This window comes from Oncorhynchus clarkii, chromosome 6 (assembly GCF_045791955.1).
Source record: "Oncorhynchus clarkii lewisi isolate Uvic-CL-2024 chromosome 6, UVic_Ocla_1.0, whole genome shotgun sequence".
Lineage (NCBI taxonomy): Eukaryota > Metazoa > Chordata > Actinopteri > Salmoniformes > Salmonidae > Oncorhynchus > Oncorhynchus clarkii.
In genome coordinates, this window is record NC_092152.1 from 16,218,417 (window position 1) to 16,237,490 (window position 19,074).

A 19,074-nucleotide genomic window follows, 5' to 3' on the forward strand; every position below is an offset into this window, starting at 1 on the left:
CCTACCTGACACCCTAGACCCACTCCAATTTGCTTACCGCCCAAATAGGTCCACAGACGATGCAATCTCAACCACACTGCACACTGCCCTAACCCATCTGGACAAGAGGAATACCTATGTGAGAATGCTGTTCATCGACTACAGCTCGGCATTCAACACCATAGTACCCTCCAAGCTCGTCATCAAGCTCGAGACCCTGGGTCTCGACCCCGCCCTGTGCAACTGGGTACTGGACTTCCTGACGGGCCGCCCCCAGGTGGTGAGGGTAGGCAACAACATCTCCTCCCCGCTGATCCTCAACACTGGGGCCCCACAAGGTTGCGTTCTGAGCCCTCTCCTGTACTCCCTGTTCACCCACGACTGCGTGGCCACGCACGCCTCCAACTCAATCATCAAGTTTGCGGACGACAGAACAGTGGTAGGCTTGATTACCAACAACGATGAGACGGCCTACAGGGAGGAGGTGAGGGCCCTCGGAGTGTGGTGTCAGGAAAACAACCTCACACTCAACGTCAACAAAACTAAGGAGATGATTGTGGACTTCAGGAAACAGCAGAGGGAACACCCCCCTATCCACATCGATGGAACAGTAGTGGAGAGGGTAGCAAGTTTTAAGTTCCTCGGCATACACATCACAGACAAACTGAATTGGTCCACTCACACAGACAGCATCGTGAAGAAGGCGCAGCAGCGCCTCTTCAACCTCAGGAGGCTGAAGAAATTCGGCTTGTCACCAAAAGCACTCACAAACTTCTACAGATGCACAATCGAGAGCATCCTGGCGGGCTGTATCACCGCCTGGTATGGCAACTGCACCGCCCTCAACCGTAAGGCTCTCCAGAGGGTAGTGAGGTCTGCACAACGCATCACCGGGGGCAAACTACCTGCCCTCCAGGACACCTACACCACCCGATGTCACAGGAAGGCCATAAAGATCATCAAGGACATCAACCACCCGAGCCACTGCCTGTTCACCCCGCTATCATCCAGAAGGCGAGGTCAGTACAGGTGCATCAAAGCTGGGACCGAGAGACTGAAAAACAGCTTCTATCTCAAGGCCATCAGACTGTTAAACAGCCACCACTAACACTGAGTGGCTGCTGCCAACACACTGACACTGACTCAACTCCAGCCACTTTAATAATGGGAATTGATGGGAAATGATGTAAATATATCACTAGCCACTTTAAACAATGCTACCTTATATAAATGTTACTTACCCTACATTATTCATCTCATACGCATACGTATATACTGTACTCTATATCATCGACGGTATCCTTATGTAATACATGTATCACTAGCCACTTTATACTATACTATGCCACTTTGTTTACATACTCATCTCATTTGTACATACTGTACCCGATACCATCTACTGTATCTTGCCTATGCTGCTCTGTACCATCACTCATTCATATATCCTTATGTACATATTCTTTATCCCCTTACACTGTGTACAAGACAGTAGTTTGGAATTGTTAGTTAGATTACTTGTTATTACTGCATTGTCGGAACTAGAAGCACAAGCATTTCGCTACACTCGCATTAACATCTGCTAACCATGTGTATGTGACAAATAAAATTTGATTTGATTTGATTTGACTCTGGCGCATAGAGCTCAAGTGATCAGCGGTCTAAAGGTCCTCGATAATATTTCAGAACAAACCGGTTAACAAATACAAATGTTTTAGATAATATAGTCTTGAATGTAACCTCTCATGCAGTTTAAGTGTAATGGTTACTCAATCATGCCACTGCTGGCCTAGCCTGGCCACTGGGATAGGAACCCTCTGAGACCTTGTGCTGTGCTTCAACTTGGCCAATTAGCAACCAGTAAGTCAGTAAATGGAAATTCTTGAGATTGAAAACAAATAAAAAAAATATATATATATATTTTAATTTAAAGACAAACTAAACCAGAAATAATAAACACATGGAAATGTAGGAATACTGTTGAACTCAAATAAAGAAAAAAAAACGCAAATGGTGACAGACGAGACAAACAATGCCTTTTTGGCCAACGCATTGTAAACGTATCTCAGCTTCTCCTCGATTGACATGTCAGGGAACAAATTAAAGATACAATTTGCAATTGATTTGTCTTGAACACATTTCTGAACTGAAACATTGTACAGTCCAATAACACATTGTTTGGTGTTAAGATTAGACATTATTAGATACAGGCCCTCAAATACTGTATATACTGAACAGAAATATATACACAACATGCAACAATTTCAGTGAGTTTACAGAGTTACAGTTCATATGAGGAAATCAGTCAATTGAAATAAATGAATTAGGCCCAGCCATTGGTGGGCATAGGGCCACCCACTGGGGAGACAGCTTTTCCCCACAAAAGGACTTTATACAGACAGGAATACTCCTCAGTTTCATCAGCTGTCTGGGTGGCTGGCCTCAGACGATCTCACAGGTGAAAATGCCGGATGTGGAGGTCCTGGGCTGGTGTGGTTAAAAGTGGTCTGCGGTTGTGAGGCCGGTTGGACGTACTAAATTCTCTAAAACGTCATTGGAGGCGGTTTATGGTAGAGAAATTGACATTCAATTCTCTGGCAACAGCTCTGGTGGACATTCCTGCAGTCTACATGCCAATTGCATGCTCCGTCAAAACTTGAGACATCTGTGGAATTGTGTTTTGTGACAAAACCGCACATTTTAGAGTGGCCTTTTATTATTCCCAGCACAAGGTGCACCTGTCTAATGATCATGCTGTTTAATCAGCTTCTTGTTATGGCAGACCTGTCTGGTGGATGGATTATCTTGGCAAAGGAGAAATGCTCACTAACATGGATGTAAACACATGTGTGCATATGGAACATTTCTGGGATTTTCTTTATTTCAGCTCATGAAACATGGAATCAACACTTCACATGTTGCATTTATATTTTTGTTCAGTATACAATAAATGGGAAAAAATGATTTCACTTAAAACGTGGTGTTCGTAGAGGTTCAATAAATCTTCTGTTGAACTAGTCACGAGGCATAGGGCTGGTAATAAGAGCCATGTGCAGCCGTTAACCGTTGAAGGTAACAATTTAAATCACGAACGCCAAACACTTTCATCATAAGAACTAGCTGAAATTAGGCAGGATTGATACATTCATAGTGTGCACACTGCCCACCTTTCAAGAGAGGAACAAGTTAAGGTAAGACTGACAGAAAGCCTTCACAGGAAACAAAACAATGATTTTGTCATCCGATATAATGCTGTGTGAACATGTTAAAGGTTGACTCAGTGAAATGACGTTATCACGAGCAGCACAGCAGATATTGAGACGAGCAGATGCAAGACTTCACTCTCACACAGTATCTGTGCATGTGCACGGGTTTGCTTCACGCTGTTCACAGCTTGGTAGCCAGGGCACCAAAACAGCGGAGAAGTTGAGCTTCGTGCTTCAACGCTCTTAGTTGTTGTGGAAATTGACCAACTATGCGGTTTACTTTCTGCATCTACGTCACATCGCTGAATCTACATATCAATACGGAGTTAGTGTTACGACGACCATTGACCAAAACAAAGCTCTCTCTGAACTCTGATGGGTATACTGCAAAGATCAAGGGGGCTCCCGAGTGGTGCAGCAGTCTAAGGCACTGCATCTCAGTGCTAGAGGCGTCTCTACAGACACCCTGGTTCGAATCCAGGCTGTATCATAACCAGCCGTAATTGGGAGTCCTATAGGCCGTCGCACAATTGGCCCAGCGTCGTCCGGGTAGGCAGTCATTGTAAATAAGAATTTGTTCTTAACTGACTTGCCTAATTAAAGGTTAAATAAAAAAATAAGATCAAATAGTTAGCTAGCTTACTTGCCTAAATATTCTGAAATACGTTTTTAGAAAGATATGCTTGAAATGGGCATAGTCTAACTGACCAAAAATAATATAGCATTCTTAATGATCCAGAAAATGGATTGTTATTTCTGGTTGTTTATCAGTTAGCAGGCTAACTCATTGATCCTGCTTTGTAGTATACCCCTCTGGACTTCAAGTAGACATAGGCCTACAATCAGAGTAGTGTCCAGACACAACTGTCTTTTATTCCTGAACGGGCTGGACAATCATCCCTGTGTTCAAGCACATGACTGTGTGTGTGTGTGCGCATGCATGTCAGTAAGCCTGTGAATGTCTTGCTGCACATAAAAGATATGCACAAGCGTATGAGTACACACTTGTGCTCTATTTATTCCTCATTAGGACTTTGAAGACAGAAGGCCGCAGAGTTGCTGTATGTTCAAAACTAGCAGACATCAAATCCAAAGCCCACTGGAAAGGTCAGTCTAACTTGGCATCTCTTTCAAAAAAAATATTCATAAATTCACAGAAAATCATAGTTTCTCTACTGGCTCTACAATGGGTGGAGGAGGGGAGAAGAGAGTTGAGGAGGGTGGAGTGGAGAATGGCAGAGGAGAGTGGAGAGTCAGGGGGAGATTGGAGGAGGGGAGAGCGCAAGATGGCCGAGGAGAGTAGAGGAGGGTCGAGGAAAAGAGTCTGTGGCTTATAAGTGGCAGTTGACTTAACTCTTCTCCTCTTGATCAAAATGCCCTTTTAGTTTTTAACCGCTAGGCTACCTACTGCCCACGGGCATAATGTATGCCAACATGACAGCAGGGATCTTACTCACATTCACATAGATACATACACATGACACATACACACATGCCAATCTTAGTTAACCCAGAACTAAAGTCTTGTGTAATTGGTAAAATGCTCATTTAAGTTCTGGTTCCACACGTTAAGAGAAGATATCGAAAAAGGATCAGACCCGGAACAAAGACCTCCACCTTCTCTCTCTCTGCAGGTTACGGCATGTCTATGGGTCAAATGTCCCCTCTCCTTCCAAAACACCTGCGAAATCGTGATTTGTCCAAAGTACCGGAACTAACTATCTCACGCATCCCATTGCATCATTACAGATCTACAATACAATTTCTGTTTACTTTAGTCTGCACACACGAGTATTCATCTACAGGGCTCACCTGTAAAAGAGACATTGGTGTGATTTCCCTGTCAAACTAAAAGATGAAATAAAACATCTACAGATGCTATTCCCTTGAACATGCCCTGTGTGCTGCCCTACCTGACTGCTGTCACAGCTTTTCAGAAGGGGCACAAGTTTCTCTCAGCTCTTCCAGTATGGCTCAGTTTGTACCAGGGTCAGGTAATATACACCACAAACCATAAGAACACATTGCACAGTTTCAAGTGATGGGATCTCAGCAAGGAATGTCCCAGTGAGGTTCCCCTCCTCCAGCAGGAATAGCATTGCTTCCAGCTGTCCCTTCTCAAACCGTGACTTGCGAGCAGTGGTTTAGCTCTCATGTCCCATCACACCATCCACAGGTCCCAAGCCCCCACCACAGTATGCAGAGACAAGGTCGTTTCTACTGCTCTGTTTAAGACTGTACGCACATTGAGTGTACAAAATATTATGAACACCTGCTCTTTCCATGACAGACTGACCAAGGAAATCCAGGTGAAAGCTACTGAATGATCCCTTATTGATGACACTTGTTCAATCCACTTCAAATTCCGTGTAGATGAAGGAGGGACAACAGGTTAAACGATTTGTACGTTTTCAGACATGGTGTATGTGTGCCACTCAGAGGGTGAATGGGCAAGACAAATATTTAAGTGCCTTTGAAAGGGGTATGGTAGTAGGTGCCAGGCGCACTGGTTTGAGTGTCAAGAACTGCAACACTACTGGGTTTTTCATGCGCAACAGTTTTCCGTCTGTATCAAGAATGGTCCACCCCCCCAAAGGACATCCAGCCAACGTGATAGAACTATGGGAAGCACTGGATTCAACATGGGCCAGCATCCCTGTGGAACACCTTCGACACCATGCCCTGACGAATTGAGGCAACTCAATATTAGGAAGGTGTAGGGCTGTGGCAATCATGAAATTTTGTCAGCCGGTGAAAATAACTGCCGGTCTCACTGTAATTGACCGTCAATTAACATAAACACGTTTAGCATCTCCTGGCTTCCACGCAGCCTACAAGCCACTGATGTAGAACTTTGGAACATCTACGTTTTAAAAAGTCTAATAAATCAATGTAATATAGCCTACACCATCACGATAAATCCATTACAGGTCTAAAGAAACATGATATGAAGAATAGGTAGCCTATTTCAGAAGAGCAGAATCTGGCTATGCCATATGGCTCTGGGCGCAGACAAAATTTGCTTAGAATTCCGTGGTATTATTTTACACTATGAAGAATATCTTTTTGAACATACAGTCGGGCAAAAAAGTATTTAGTCAGCCACCAATTGTGCAAGTTTTCCCACTTAAAAAGATGAGAGGCCTGTAATTTTCATCATAGGTACACTTCAACTATGATAGACAAAATGAAAAAAGAAAATCCAGAAAATCACATTGTAGGATTTTTAATGAATTTATTTGCAAATTATGGCGGAAAATAAGTATTTGGTCAATAACAAAAGTTTATATCAATACTTTGTTAAATACCCTTTGTTGGCAATGACAGAGGTCAAACGTTTTTGGTCCCAGCTCTCTGCAGGTCATTCACTAGGTCCCCCCGTGTGGTTCTGGGATTTTTGCTCACCGTTCTTGTGATCATTTTGACCCTACGGGGTGAGATCTTGCGTGGAGCCCCAGGTCGAGGGAGATTATCAGTGGTCTTGTATGTCTTCCATTTCCTAATAATTTCTCCCACAGTTGATTTCTTCAAACCAAGCTGCTTACCTATTGCAGATTCAGTCTTCCCAGCCTGGTGCAAGTCTACAATTTTGTTTCTGGTGTCCTTTGACAGCTCTTTGGTCTTGGCCATAGTGGAGTTTGGAGTGTGACTGTTTGAGGTTGTGGACAGGTGTCTTTAATACTGATAAGTTCAAACAGGTGCCATTAATACAGGTAACGAGTGGAGGACAGAGGAGCCTCTTAAAGAAGAAGTTACAGGTCTGTGAGAGCCAGAAATCTTGCTTGTTTGTAGCTGACCAAATACTTATTTTCCACCATAATTTGCAAATTCATTAAAAATCCTACAATGTGATTTTCTGGATTTCCCCCCCCCCCCCCCCTCATTTTGTCTGTCATAGTTGAAGTGTACCTATGATGAAAATTACAGGCCTCTCTCATCTTTATAAGTGGGAGAACTTGCACAATTGGTGGCTGACTAAATACTTTTTTGCCCCACTGTAGCTGAATAAAACACAAAGGTCTTTTTTCAAATGATTTCTGTGGGAGAGCGCACACATGGCTATTCTGTGTTAGGTTAACAAAGAAACAAGTTCTCCTATATGCTTCATTTAGAGTTATTTCTGCAACCTTAGTTGTGATAAACGTTGGGCTATATGTTTAGATTTTTAATACATTCTAAGCCTGCATGATGCGACTGAGGATTTGAAAAAAATAGCATGAAAGGCATGACCTCTGCTTTGTTTCTTGTGCAGGCTGCACACACTTCATCAGTAACGCCCCCTAAAAAAAACATGCCTTTTGCAGCTAAAGTGGACATTATGCCCTTGGGCTGAACATAATCATTATAATTCCCTCCTCCCGGCTGCCAATCGCCTTGCTCCAAAGCACCTCTCACTCACATGGCTCTCTCAGATATCTCAATTATTTTTAACCAATGCCCGTCATGTGATCGTGTCCTTCTTACAGGCATCTCAGCTAAGTAGGCTACAAGTGAAGACAGCCACACGCAACTGTGCTCGTCCCTCTTATCGAATTCCGAGGCGCATATTGAAGATGTTTGAAGAACTGTCCACATTTACATTTCGTCAGCCAACAAGATGAGTAGGCCGAACGAAGGGCAAAAACACTAGCCTATGTCAATCTGCTATCCACCGTACCACAAAAGTTTACCTATTCTATTGGTCAACTTGCCCTTCTGTGCAAGAAATAAATATTCTAAACATAGTCTGAGACAGTTGTGAGATGCGATAGATCCCAAATGAATAAAACCACTCACATCAAAATAAAATTTAAAAGCAATGAGGCTAATGCAACAGATCAGCACGTTTAACTTAAAATGTTGATGAATTAGGCAATTTTTTTTACATTATAAGCTGAGCAATGTGCACACGGCAGTAGGGAAAACACTCATTTTAATGGTCGGTTTATTTGAACAGTGAGAGACAGAATAACAACAAAAAAATCCTGAAAAACGCATGTCAAAAATGTTATAAATTGATTTGCATTTTAATGAGGCAAATAAGTATTTGACCCCCTCTCAATCAGAAAGATTTCTGGCTTCCAGGTGTCTTTTATACAGGTAACGAGCTGAGATTAGGAGCACACTCTTAAAGGGAGTGCTCCTAATCTCAGCTAATCAGATTCCAAACTCTCCACCATGGCCAAGACCAAAGAGCTCTCCAAGGATGTCAGGGACAAGATTGTAGACCTACACAAGGCTGGAATGGGCTATAAGACCATCGCCAACAGTTGGTGCGATTATTCGCAAATGGAAGAAACACAAAAGAACTGTCAATCTCCCTCAGCCTGGGGCTCCATGCAAGATCTCACCTCGTGGAGTTGCAATGATCATGAGAACGGTGAGGAATCAGCCCAGAACTACACGGGAGGATCTTGTCAATGATCTCAAGGAAGCTGGGACCATAGTCACAAAGAAAACAATTGGTAACACACTGCGCCGTGAAGGACTGAAATCCTGCAGCCCCCGCAAGGTCTCTCTGCTCAAGAAAGCACATATACATACCCGTCTGAAGTTTGCAAATGAACATCTGAATGATTCAGAGGACAACTGGGTGAAAGTGTTGTGGTCAGATGAGACCAAAATGGAGCTCTTTGGCATCAACTCAACTCGCCGTGTTTGGAGGAGGAGGAATGCTGCCTATGGCCCCAAGAACACCATCCCCACCGTCAAACATGGAGGTGGAAACATTATGCTTTGGGGGTGTTTCTCTGTTATGGAGACAGGACAACTTCACCGCATCAAAGGGAAAGGGCCATGTACCGTCAAACCTTGGGTGAGAACCTCCTTCCCTCAGCCAGGGCATTGAAAATGGGTCGTGGATGGGTATTCCAGCATGAATATGACCCAAAACACACGGCCAAGGCAACAAAGGAGTGGCTCAAGAAGAAGCACAATACGGTCCTGGAGTGGCCTACCCAGTCTCCAGACCTTAATCCCATAGAAAATCTGTGGGGGGAGCTGAAGGTTCTAGTTGCCAAACGTCAGCCTAGAAACCTTAATGACTTGGAGAAGATCTGCAAAGAGGAGTGGGACAAAATCCCTTCTGAGATGTGTGCAAACCTGGTGGCCAACTACAAGAAACGTCTGACCTCTGTGATTGCCAACAAGGGTTTTGCCACCAATTACTAAGTCATGTTTTGCAGAGGGGTCAAATACTTCCCTCATTAAAATGCAAATCAATTTATAAAATTTTTGACATGCGTTTTTCTGGATTTTGTTGTTGTTATTCTGTCTCTCACTGTTCAAATAAACCGACCATTAAAATTATAGACGGATCCTTTCTTTGTCAGTGGGCAAACGTACAAAATCAGCAGGGGATCAAATACTTTTTTCCCCTCACTGTACATAGCTGATGACCCCTGGACTGTTTCAATAACACGGTACCTCATTTTGTTTACCTGTCGGCCCCAGCCTCAAACTCAGGTCCTGTATGTACCTAACTGACCCGCTCTGCCAATTCATCGCCATTTACCCATTGTTGTCTTAGCTCTCCTGATCAACACCTGTGTTTGCTTTATGCCTCTCTCTAATGTCAATATGCCTTGTCTACTGCTGGCTTGGCTAGTTTTTATTGTTTTATATCACTGTAGAGCCCTCAGTCCCGCTCAAAATGCCTTAGATAGCTCTTTTGTTCCACCCCAAACACATGCGGCGACCTCACCTGGCTTAACTGGTGCCTCCAGAGACGAAACCTCTCATCACTCAACGCCTAGGTTTACCTCCACTGTACTCACATCCTACTATAGTCTATACATTATGCCCTGAATCTATTCTACCATGCCCGGAAATCTGCTCCTTCTATTCTCTGTCCCCAAAGCACTAGACAACCAGTTCTTATAGCCTTTAGCAATGCCCTTATCCTACTCCTCCTCTGTTCTTCTGGTGATGTTGAGGTTAACCCAGGCCATGTAGCCCTCAGTTCCATTCCTATTCCCCAGGCGCTATCATTTGTTGACTTCTGTAACCGTAAAAGCCATGGTTTCATGCATGTTAACATCAGAAGCCTCCTCCCTAAGTGTGTTTTATTCATTGCTTTAGCACAGTCCTCCAACCCTGATGTCCTAGCCGTGTCTGAATCCTGGCTTAGGAAAGCAACCAAAAATTCTGACATTTCCATCCTCAACTACAACATTTTCCACCAAGATAGAACTGCCAAAGGGGGTGGAGTTGCAATCTACTGCGGAGATAGCCTGCAGAGGTCTGTCATGCTATCCAGTTTGTGCCCAAACAGTTCGAGCTTCTACTTTTAAAAATCCACCTTTCCAGAAATAAGTCTCTCACTGTTGTTATTGACCCCCCTCAGCCCCCAGCTGTGCCCTGGACACCATATGTGAATAAACTGCCCCCCATTTATCTTCAGAGTTTGTACTGTTAGGTGACCTAAACTGGGATATGCTTAACACCCCAGCTGTCCTACAATCTAAGCTAGATGCCCTCGATCCCACACAAATTATCAAGGAACCTATCAGGTACAACCCTAAATCCGTAAACACGGACACCTTCATAGATATCATCCTGACTAACCTGCCCTCTAAATATGCCTCTGCTGTCTTCAACTAGGATCTCAGCGACCACTGCCTGCATCCATAATGGGTCCGCGGTCAAACGACCACTCCTCATCACTGTCAAACGCTCCCTAAAACACTTCAGCGAGCAGGCCTTTCTAATCGACCTGGCCCGGGTATCCTGGAAGGATATTGACCTCATTCTGTCAGTAGAGGATGCCTGGCTATTCTTTAAAAGTGCCTTCCTCACCATCTTAAATAAGCATGCCCTATTCAAAAAAAAATGTAGAACTAAGAACAGATAAAGCCCCTGGTTCACTCCAGACTTGACTGCCCTTGAGCAGCACAAAAACATCCTGTGGCGTACTGCATTAACATCGAATATCCCCCGCGCTATGCAACTTTTCAGGGAAGTCAGGAACCAATATACACATGCAGTTAGGAAAGCAAAAGCTAGCTTTTTCAAACAAAAATGTGCATCCTGTAGCACTTACCCCAAAAAGTCCATGGAGATAAAGAGCACCTCCTCCCAGCTGCCCACTGCACTGAGTCTCGGAAACACTGTCACCACCGATAAATCTACAATAACCAAGAATTTCAATAAGCATTTTTCTATGGCTGGCCATGCTTCTGCACCCCCCCACAGCAACTTGCCCAAGCCTCCCCCATTTCTCCTTCACCCAAATCCAGATAGATGATGTTCTGAAAGAGCTGCAAAATCTAACACCTACAAATCAGCTGGGCTAGACAATCTAGACGCTCTCTTTCTAAAATTATCCACCACAAATAGTTGCAACCCCTATTACTAGCCTGTTCAACCTCTCTTTCATATCGTCTGAGATCCTTAAAGATTGGAAAACTGCCGCGTTCACCCCCTCTTCAAAGGGGGAGACACTCTAGACCCAAACTGTTAAGGGCCTATATCTATTCTACCCTGCCTTTCTAAAGTCTTCGAAAGCCAAGTTAACAAACAGATCACCAACCATTTTGAATCCCACCGTACCTTCTCCGCTCTGCAATCTGGTTTCCGAGCTGGTCATGGGTGCACCTCAGCCCCGCTCAAGGTCCTACACGATATCATAACCGCCATCAATAAAAGACAGTACTGTGCAGCCGTCTTCATCAACCTGGCCAAGGCTTTCGACTCTGTCAATCACCACATTCTTATCAGAAGAATCCACAGCCTTGGTCTCTCAAATGACTGCTTCACCAACTACTTCTCAGATATACATTACTGTTTCAAATCGGAGGGCCTGTTGTCCGGACCTCTGGCAGTCTCTATGGGGGTGCCACAAGGTTCAATTCTCGGGCCGACTCTTTTCTCTGTATACATCAATGATGTCGCTATTGCTGCTGGTGATTCTCTGATCCACCTCTACGCAGACGACACCATTCTGCATACTTCTGGCCCTTCTTTGGACCCTGTGTTAACAAACATCCAGACGAGCTTCAATGCCATGCAACACTCCTTCCGTGGCCTCCAACTGCTCTTAAATGCAAGTAAAACTAAATGCATGCTCTTCAACCGAAGACACTGGACAGTTCTGACTTAGAATATGTGGATAATTACAAATACCTAGGTGTCTGGTTATACTGTAATCTCACCCTCCAGACTCACATTAAGCATCTCTAATCCAAAATTACATCTAGAATCGGCATCCTATTTCACAACAAAGCATCCTTCCCTCATGCTATCCTACCGATCCTTGACTTCGGCGATGTCATTTACAAAATAGCCCCCGACACTACTCAGCAAACTGGATGTAGTCTATCACAGTGCCATCCGTCTTGTCACCAAAGCCCCATATACTACCCACCACTTCAACTGGTATGCTCTCATTGGCTGGCCCTTGCTTCATATTTGTCGCCAAACCCACTGGTTCCAGGTCATCTATAAAGTCTTGCTAGGTAAAGCCTCACCTTATCTCAGCTCATCGGTCATCACAGCAGCACCCACCCGTAGCACATGCTCCACCAGGTATATTTCACTGGTCATCCCCAAAGCCAACTCCTCCTTTGGCCACCTTTCCTTCCAGGTCTCTGCTGCCAATGACTGGAATTAATTGCAAAAATAACTGAAGCTGGAGTCTTATATCTCCCTCACTAACTTTAAGCATCAGCTGTCAGAGCAGCTTACCGATCATTGCATCTGTACACAGCCCATCTCTAAATAGCCCACCGAACTACCTCATCCCCATATGGTTATTTATTTTTTTGCCTCTTTGCACCCCAGTCTCTCTACTTGCACATTTCATCTTCTGCACATCTATCACTCCAGTGTTAATGCTAAATTGTAATTACTTCACCACTATGGTCTATTTATTGCCTTGATTTTTCTATGGTGCTATTGACTGTATGTTTGTTTATCCCATGTGTAACTTGGTTGTTTGTGTCGCACTGCTTTGCTCCATCTTGGCCTGCTCGCATTTGTAAATGAGAAGTTGTTCTCAACTGGCCTACCTGGTTAAATAAAGGTGAAATAAAACATAAAAATAGAGGCCATCAAAACTCTGTTTTCTCACGCAATTGCATAGCCTATAGAAATGTTGCACATGAGCTCATGGGCTCACATGGAGTGTTTGATTTTCGATTTCTTTGCATTGATGTCAGAGTGACAATAGTGTGCTGAGTACCAGGCAATAAGCAGGTTTGGTAGTCTACTAATGACCATCAGCAGCAGAGCTTGGAGAAGCCAAGTTACCGTGACTAAATGGTCACATGGAATTTGACTGCTGTCATGAACGCCAGTGTGGCGGTAATACGGTCACCATAACAGCCCCTAGGAAGGTGTTCTTAATGTTTTGTACACTCAGTGTATATTATCACTACCCTCATTTACATTAGTCTCATGGTAAGGATTTGTGAATCCTGCTCTCAAAAATAAGGTTGCAAAAAAACAAGGTTTAGAGTCATCCATGGAGGAAGCATTAGGGCACCTAATGACAACTCAGTCACTTCTGAACTGGCCTGGAACAGAGCCTTGTGGGACACCACACTGAGTCTGGGGCAATGCTGCTATGCCGCCAATAGATACTGATGATAGAAGAGGCCGAATATTGATGTGGAGAAGAGGCAGGCAGCGATCCACCAGGTGAAAAAGGAGAGGAGGCCGCGGAAAAGCAGGGGTGTGAACACTGTCCGCAGGCCCCCGAGAGCCACTGACAGGTGGGCCTCCACCTCCGGCCCTGGAGCTGCAGTTGGTGCTGCCACCATGGCAGGGTCAGAGTCCAGCGGACAGGGGAAGTCTTCCTCAGGGTACACACCCCAGGAGTGTCCACCTATAACACAGAGAGTAGGGGGGGTACGTTAGCAGAGTGGTGGGCTAAAGACTGCTGTTAAAACATTTAATATACTGTACAGACAATCATTTCTGATGATGGTACCAAACTCACCTAAGGTTTTTAGCAGCAAGGTTGTATGCAGCAACATCACCAAGGGTGCCACATACTGCAGTGCGATTACACATAGGTAGTAGAAAATACGGGCCACCTGGAAAGCACAAGAAAAGAGTAAAGACAGTCTTCAAACCCAGCGATTTTTGTGCCATTGAAATCCTTGGGCGGGCCTCTTAACCTCTCTAGGGTAGGTGAGACGCTAACGTCCCACCAGGCCAACATCCGGTGAAACTGCAGAGAGCTAACATTCTAAATACACCATTTGTTATATTAAACATTCTTGTAAATACATGTATCTTACATCATTTAAAAGATGAACGTCTTATTAATCCAGCCACTGTGTCAGATTTCAAAAAGGTTTACTGCGAAAGCAAACATGCGATTTTCTGAGGACGGCGCCCCGCACACACAAGTATTACTAGCATTTTCCAACCAAGCATTAGCGTCACGAAAGTCAGAAATAACAATAATATAAATTGCTTACCATTGAAGATCTTCCTCTGATGGCAATGCCAAGTGTCCTAACTACACAGTGAATGTTTGTTTTGTTTGATAAAATCCATTTTTATAGCCTAACATGAAACTTTTGTAAACCGCTTTCGTTGTGATTTCCGTCTCATTCAACTTTAGACGAAGCGTTCGTGGTAATTACACACACTAAACAAACGTTTATCCAGTCATGGTTGGTTTCATTGCAATCCTCTGGTTGTTACTAACACAACCATACTTGATGGTTCTTTGCCCGGGACGTATTGACCGAAACAAACCGATTTGAAGACATCAATCAATGACCTCATTGCGCACCAATGGTAGGACCGGTCTATCATTGATTGACTGTATTTTGGCCCAATGACCACTGATCATCTTGAAATCTAGCTTGGAAGATAGCCAATGAGCTGAGGTAAACAGCAATATGTAATGGTTATACGTTGGAAGACCAGCCTTTGTCGTAAAAGAGGTTCATTCGCCATTGCAAATCCTACTTGACCGAGCCACGAGTGTTACGCATAGCAGTAAATATTCAATAGCATTTTCAACAAGTTTAAATATTTAAATTATGGCGAATAAATCAGGAACAGCTAAAACAAAGTCTAGGTATACAGATTTAACCCAAATTATAGAGGGAAAAGATAGAGACAGCGAGACCGAGTTGCTTCAGGAAGATGAATCTTTCAGCAAAGCTAGTTTTGACTCCCAGGCGGAAGACATGTTTCTGCAATCCATGCTGGATTGGTAAATTCTAATGTTAATGTTATTTTTTGAAATTAATCATATCAAATAATATTCATTTTAGATTTTTTTGGTTTATTGTCTTATTTTATTTGCAATATATAAAAATATCACACACATTGGCTATACTGTGTGTGTGTGATATTAATTTTATTTTTTTCATAAACATGGAATGGAACAGCATTTCACCATAGTGATTATGTTCCCTGTACTCTATATATATCTGTTTATTTTACGTGTTGATACAGGGCTCATACATGAAAGTATTGTTACTGATTTTTTAAAATATTTCACAGTGGCAGTGATTCTGATTATGAGCCGCCAATGTCTAGGTGTCCATCTCCCTCTGAAGCTGGTTCATCCAGCTGGACCCCCGCTGTCTCCGGCTCCACACTTACACGGCCATCTAGAGATGTGAAGTCAGTGACATCGAAGAGGAGGTGGGGAAGAGAGAAACCTGCAGACAGAGGGCCAGAGGGTCGTTGGCACTCTGTGTTAGAAGATGATGTGGAACCAAATCCACCAGTTTTTAGACCCAAAAGGCAGCCAGGACCTCAACTAGACATTACTGCAAAGTACAGCCCCCTTCAACTTTTTCAACTGTTTTCACCTCGTCAGTTGTTGATTCCCTGGTGTCGAACACCAATAAGTACGGGGCTAAGAAGCAGGCAGGAAAGAAAGAAGCATGGAAGACCATTTCCATGTCAGACCTTTTCTGCTACTTTTCAATGGTCATTTAAATGGCTCTCTATCAACTGCATTTCCCTATGACTGTCATGTCTTGTAAAGGGTTTCTGACATGCTCACGGGCGCTTCACATCAGAGAGCCAGAAGTTGATGGGGAGAATGACAAGGAGGCACAGCAAGGTTTGATAGGCTGTGCAAAATAAAACCTCTCTACCCCAACATCGTTGAGGCCTGCAAGACCTATTTTCAGCTACAAACTGTTTGTGGACAACTTCTACACAAGCCCTACCCTGTTTACTGAGCTGAGGAAGCAGGATGTGTGGGCTTGTGGCACCATTCGGACCAACAGAGTGGGCTTTCCAAAGACAAAGGTGAACGACATGCCTAAGCGGTAGGGGGGGTACCACGCGATGGATCCGTGAAGATGGCCTACTCTTTGTGAAGTGGATGGATACCAGAGAGGTGGTCATGTGCTCCAGTATCCACAAGTCCTTCAGTGGAGATCAATGGACATTGCTGTGGTGAATTCCTTTATCCTCCAGAAGGAAATGGCCAAGAGCTGTCCCCCATCTCACAACTAGCCTTCAGGGAGCTGCTCATCCAGGAGCTTGCTAGCAACAGCAAGTCCACTGCAGCACCTTCTGTCCCTTCTGCTCCAACCAGTGGTGTTCACCTGCCCAGATTCATCTCTGCAGGCATGAATGTGCCTCAGGGCAAAAAGGGCACAGTAGGGAGACGTCGTTGTGCCCTTTGTCACAGGAAATGCCCCATCACCTGCACCACCTGTTCAGTAACCCTCTGCTTTACAGCAGAAAGAGATTGCTATGGGCCATGGCACAAGCAGTACAATATTGTGCAGAGGACTGAGGGTCTTCACAATATTGTAAATAGAAAATGTGTAAATAGTTACCCTTGTTATTTATTTGTTTATTATTATTATTATTTATTGACTTTTTTTTGGGGGGGGGGGTGTTAGAATAGCATATTTATGTATTTTGTATATAGTTCTTTCCTTCAGAATGTATCACTGTACCAATTCGGCCACTTGGGTACATTTGGGTACATTTGTGTGTGACACCTAGGTGACTTCATGCTCAATGTTATGTTGCTCGCTCATTTTTGAAGTTCTGTCCAAAACTTTGCTCAGCTATTGTTGCCATCTTATGATATTCATTCAAATCATCCCCAGCATCCTATTTGTATGTTTGTCTGTTCTTGGTCATTTGAAAGATGATGCAGCAACAATAAAAAACAGAAAACGTATGTTTATTTCCTTGTATTTTCTTCTACCAGATCTATTGGTGTTATATTCTCCTACATTCAATTCACATTTCCACAAAATTCAGAGTGTTTCCTTTCAAATGATACCAAGAATATGCATATCCTTGGCTCTGGGCCTGAGCTACAGGCAGTTAGATTAAGGTATGTCTTTAGGCGGAAATTGAGAAGCCCAAAGAAGTTAAGTATTTTGTTTCCTAAAACACAAGGCCAAATCTACACTGGAGTTACTTGCAAGAAGGCAGTGAATGTTCCTGAGTGGCGGAGTCACAGGTTTGACTTGATCTACATGAAAATCTATGGCAAGACCTGAAAATGGTTATCAAGCAATGATCAACCACCAATTCGACAAAGCTTGAAGAATTTTGAAAAGAACGAGCAAATGATGCACAATCCAGGTGTGGAAAGCTCTGCCAAAGGTGCTTCTACAAAGAATTGACTTAGGGGTGTGAATACTTACGTAAAATAAACATTTCTGTAATTAATTTTCAATACATTTTCAATACAATACATTTTGAAGTCGGAAGTTTAAAACTCGTTTTTCAACCATTCCACAATTTTCTTCTTAAACTATAGTTTTGGCAAGTCGGTTAGAACATCTACTTTGTGCATGACAAGGCATTTTTCCAACAATTGTTTACAGACAGATTGTTTAACTTATATTTCACTGTATCACAATTCCAGTGGGTCAGAAGTTTACATACACTAAGTTGACTGTGCCTTTAAACTTGGAAAATTCCAGAAAATTATATCATGGCTATAGAAGCTTCTGATAGGCTAATTGACATAATGTGAGTCAATTGGAGGTGTACCTGTATTTCAAGGCCTACCTTCAAACTCAGTGCCTCTTTGCTTGCCATCATGGGAAAATCAAAAGAAATCAGCCAAGACCTCAGAAAAATAATTGTAGACCTCCACAAGTCTGGTTCATCCATGGGAGCAATTTCCAAACGCCTGAAGGTACCACATTCATCTGTACAAACAATAGTACGCAAGTATAAACACCATGGGACCACGCAGCCATCATACCGCTCAGGAAGGAGACGGGTTCTGTCTCCTAGAGATGAACGTACTTTGGTTCAAAAAGTGCAAATCAATTCCAGAACAACAGCAAAGGACCTTGTGAAGATGCTGGAGGAAACAGGTGCAAAAGTATCTATATCCACAGTAAAACGAGTCCTATAAATCGACAAAACCTAAAAGGCCACTCAGCAAGGAAGAAGCCACTGCTCCAAAACCACCATTAAAAAGCCAGACTAAGGTTTGCAACTGCACATGGGGACAAAGATCGTACTTTTTTGAGAAATGTCCTCTGGTCTGATGAAACAAAAATAGAACTGTTTGGCCATAATGACCATCGTTATGTTTGGAGGAAAAAGGGGAGGCTTGCAAGCCAAAAGAACACCATCCCAACCGTGAAGCACGGGGTTGGCAGCATCATGTTGTGGGGATGCTTTGCTGCAGGAGAGACTGGTGCACTTCATAAAATAGATGGCGTCATGAGGATCCTAGCATACTTCCAACGTTGTGGTTAAAATTGCTTAAGGACAACAAAGTCAAGGTATTGGAGTGGCCATCACAAAGCCCTGACCTCAATCCTATAGAAAATGTGTGGGCAGAACTGAAAAAGTGTGTGCGAGCAAGGAGGCCAACAAACGTGACTCAGTTACACCAGCTCTGTCAGGAAGAATGGGCCAAAATTCACCCAACTTATTGTGGGAAGCTTGTGGAAGGCAAACGTTTCGTTTGTCCCAAGTTAAACAATTTAAAGGCAAT

At 43.5% G+C, this 19,074-nt stretch overlaps 1 protein-coding gene across 1 annotated transcript in view; it reads right to left on the reverse strand.

Annotated features, from left to right (window-relative positions):
- Positions 1-12,913: 12,913 nt before the first annotated feature.
- Positions 12,914-19,074, reverse strand: part of LOC139410661 (transmembrane protein 161B-like) — a 30,840-nt gene continuing 24,679 nt past the window's right edge. The window contains exons 11-12 of the mRNA XM_071156029.1: positions 14,101-14,197; positions 12,914-13,986 (exon numbers count right to left, since the gene is read on the reverse strand). Of these exons, the coding sequence (XP_071012130.1) occupies positions 13,724-13,986; positions 14,101-14,197 (360 nt within the window). The 3' untranslated portion in view covers positions 12,914-13,723. The remainder of the gene's footprint in view (positions 13,987-14,100; positions 14,198-19,074) is intronic.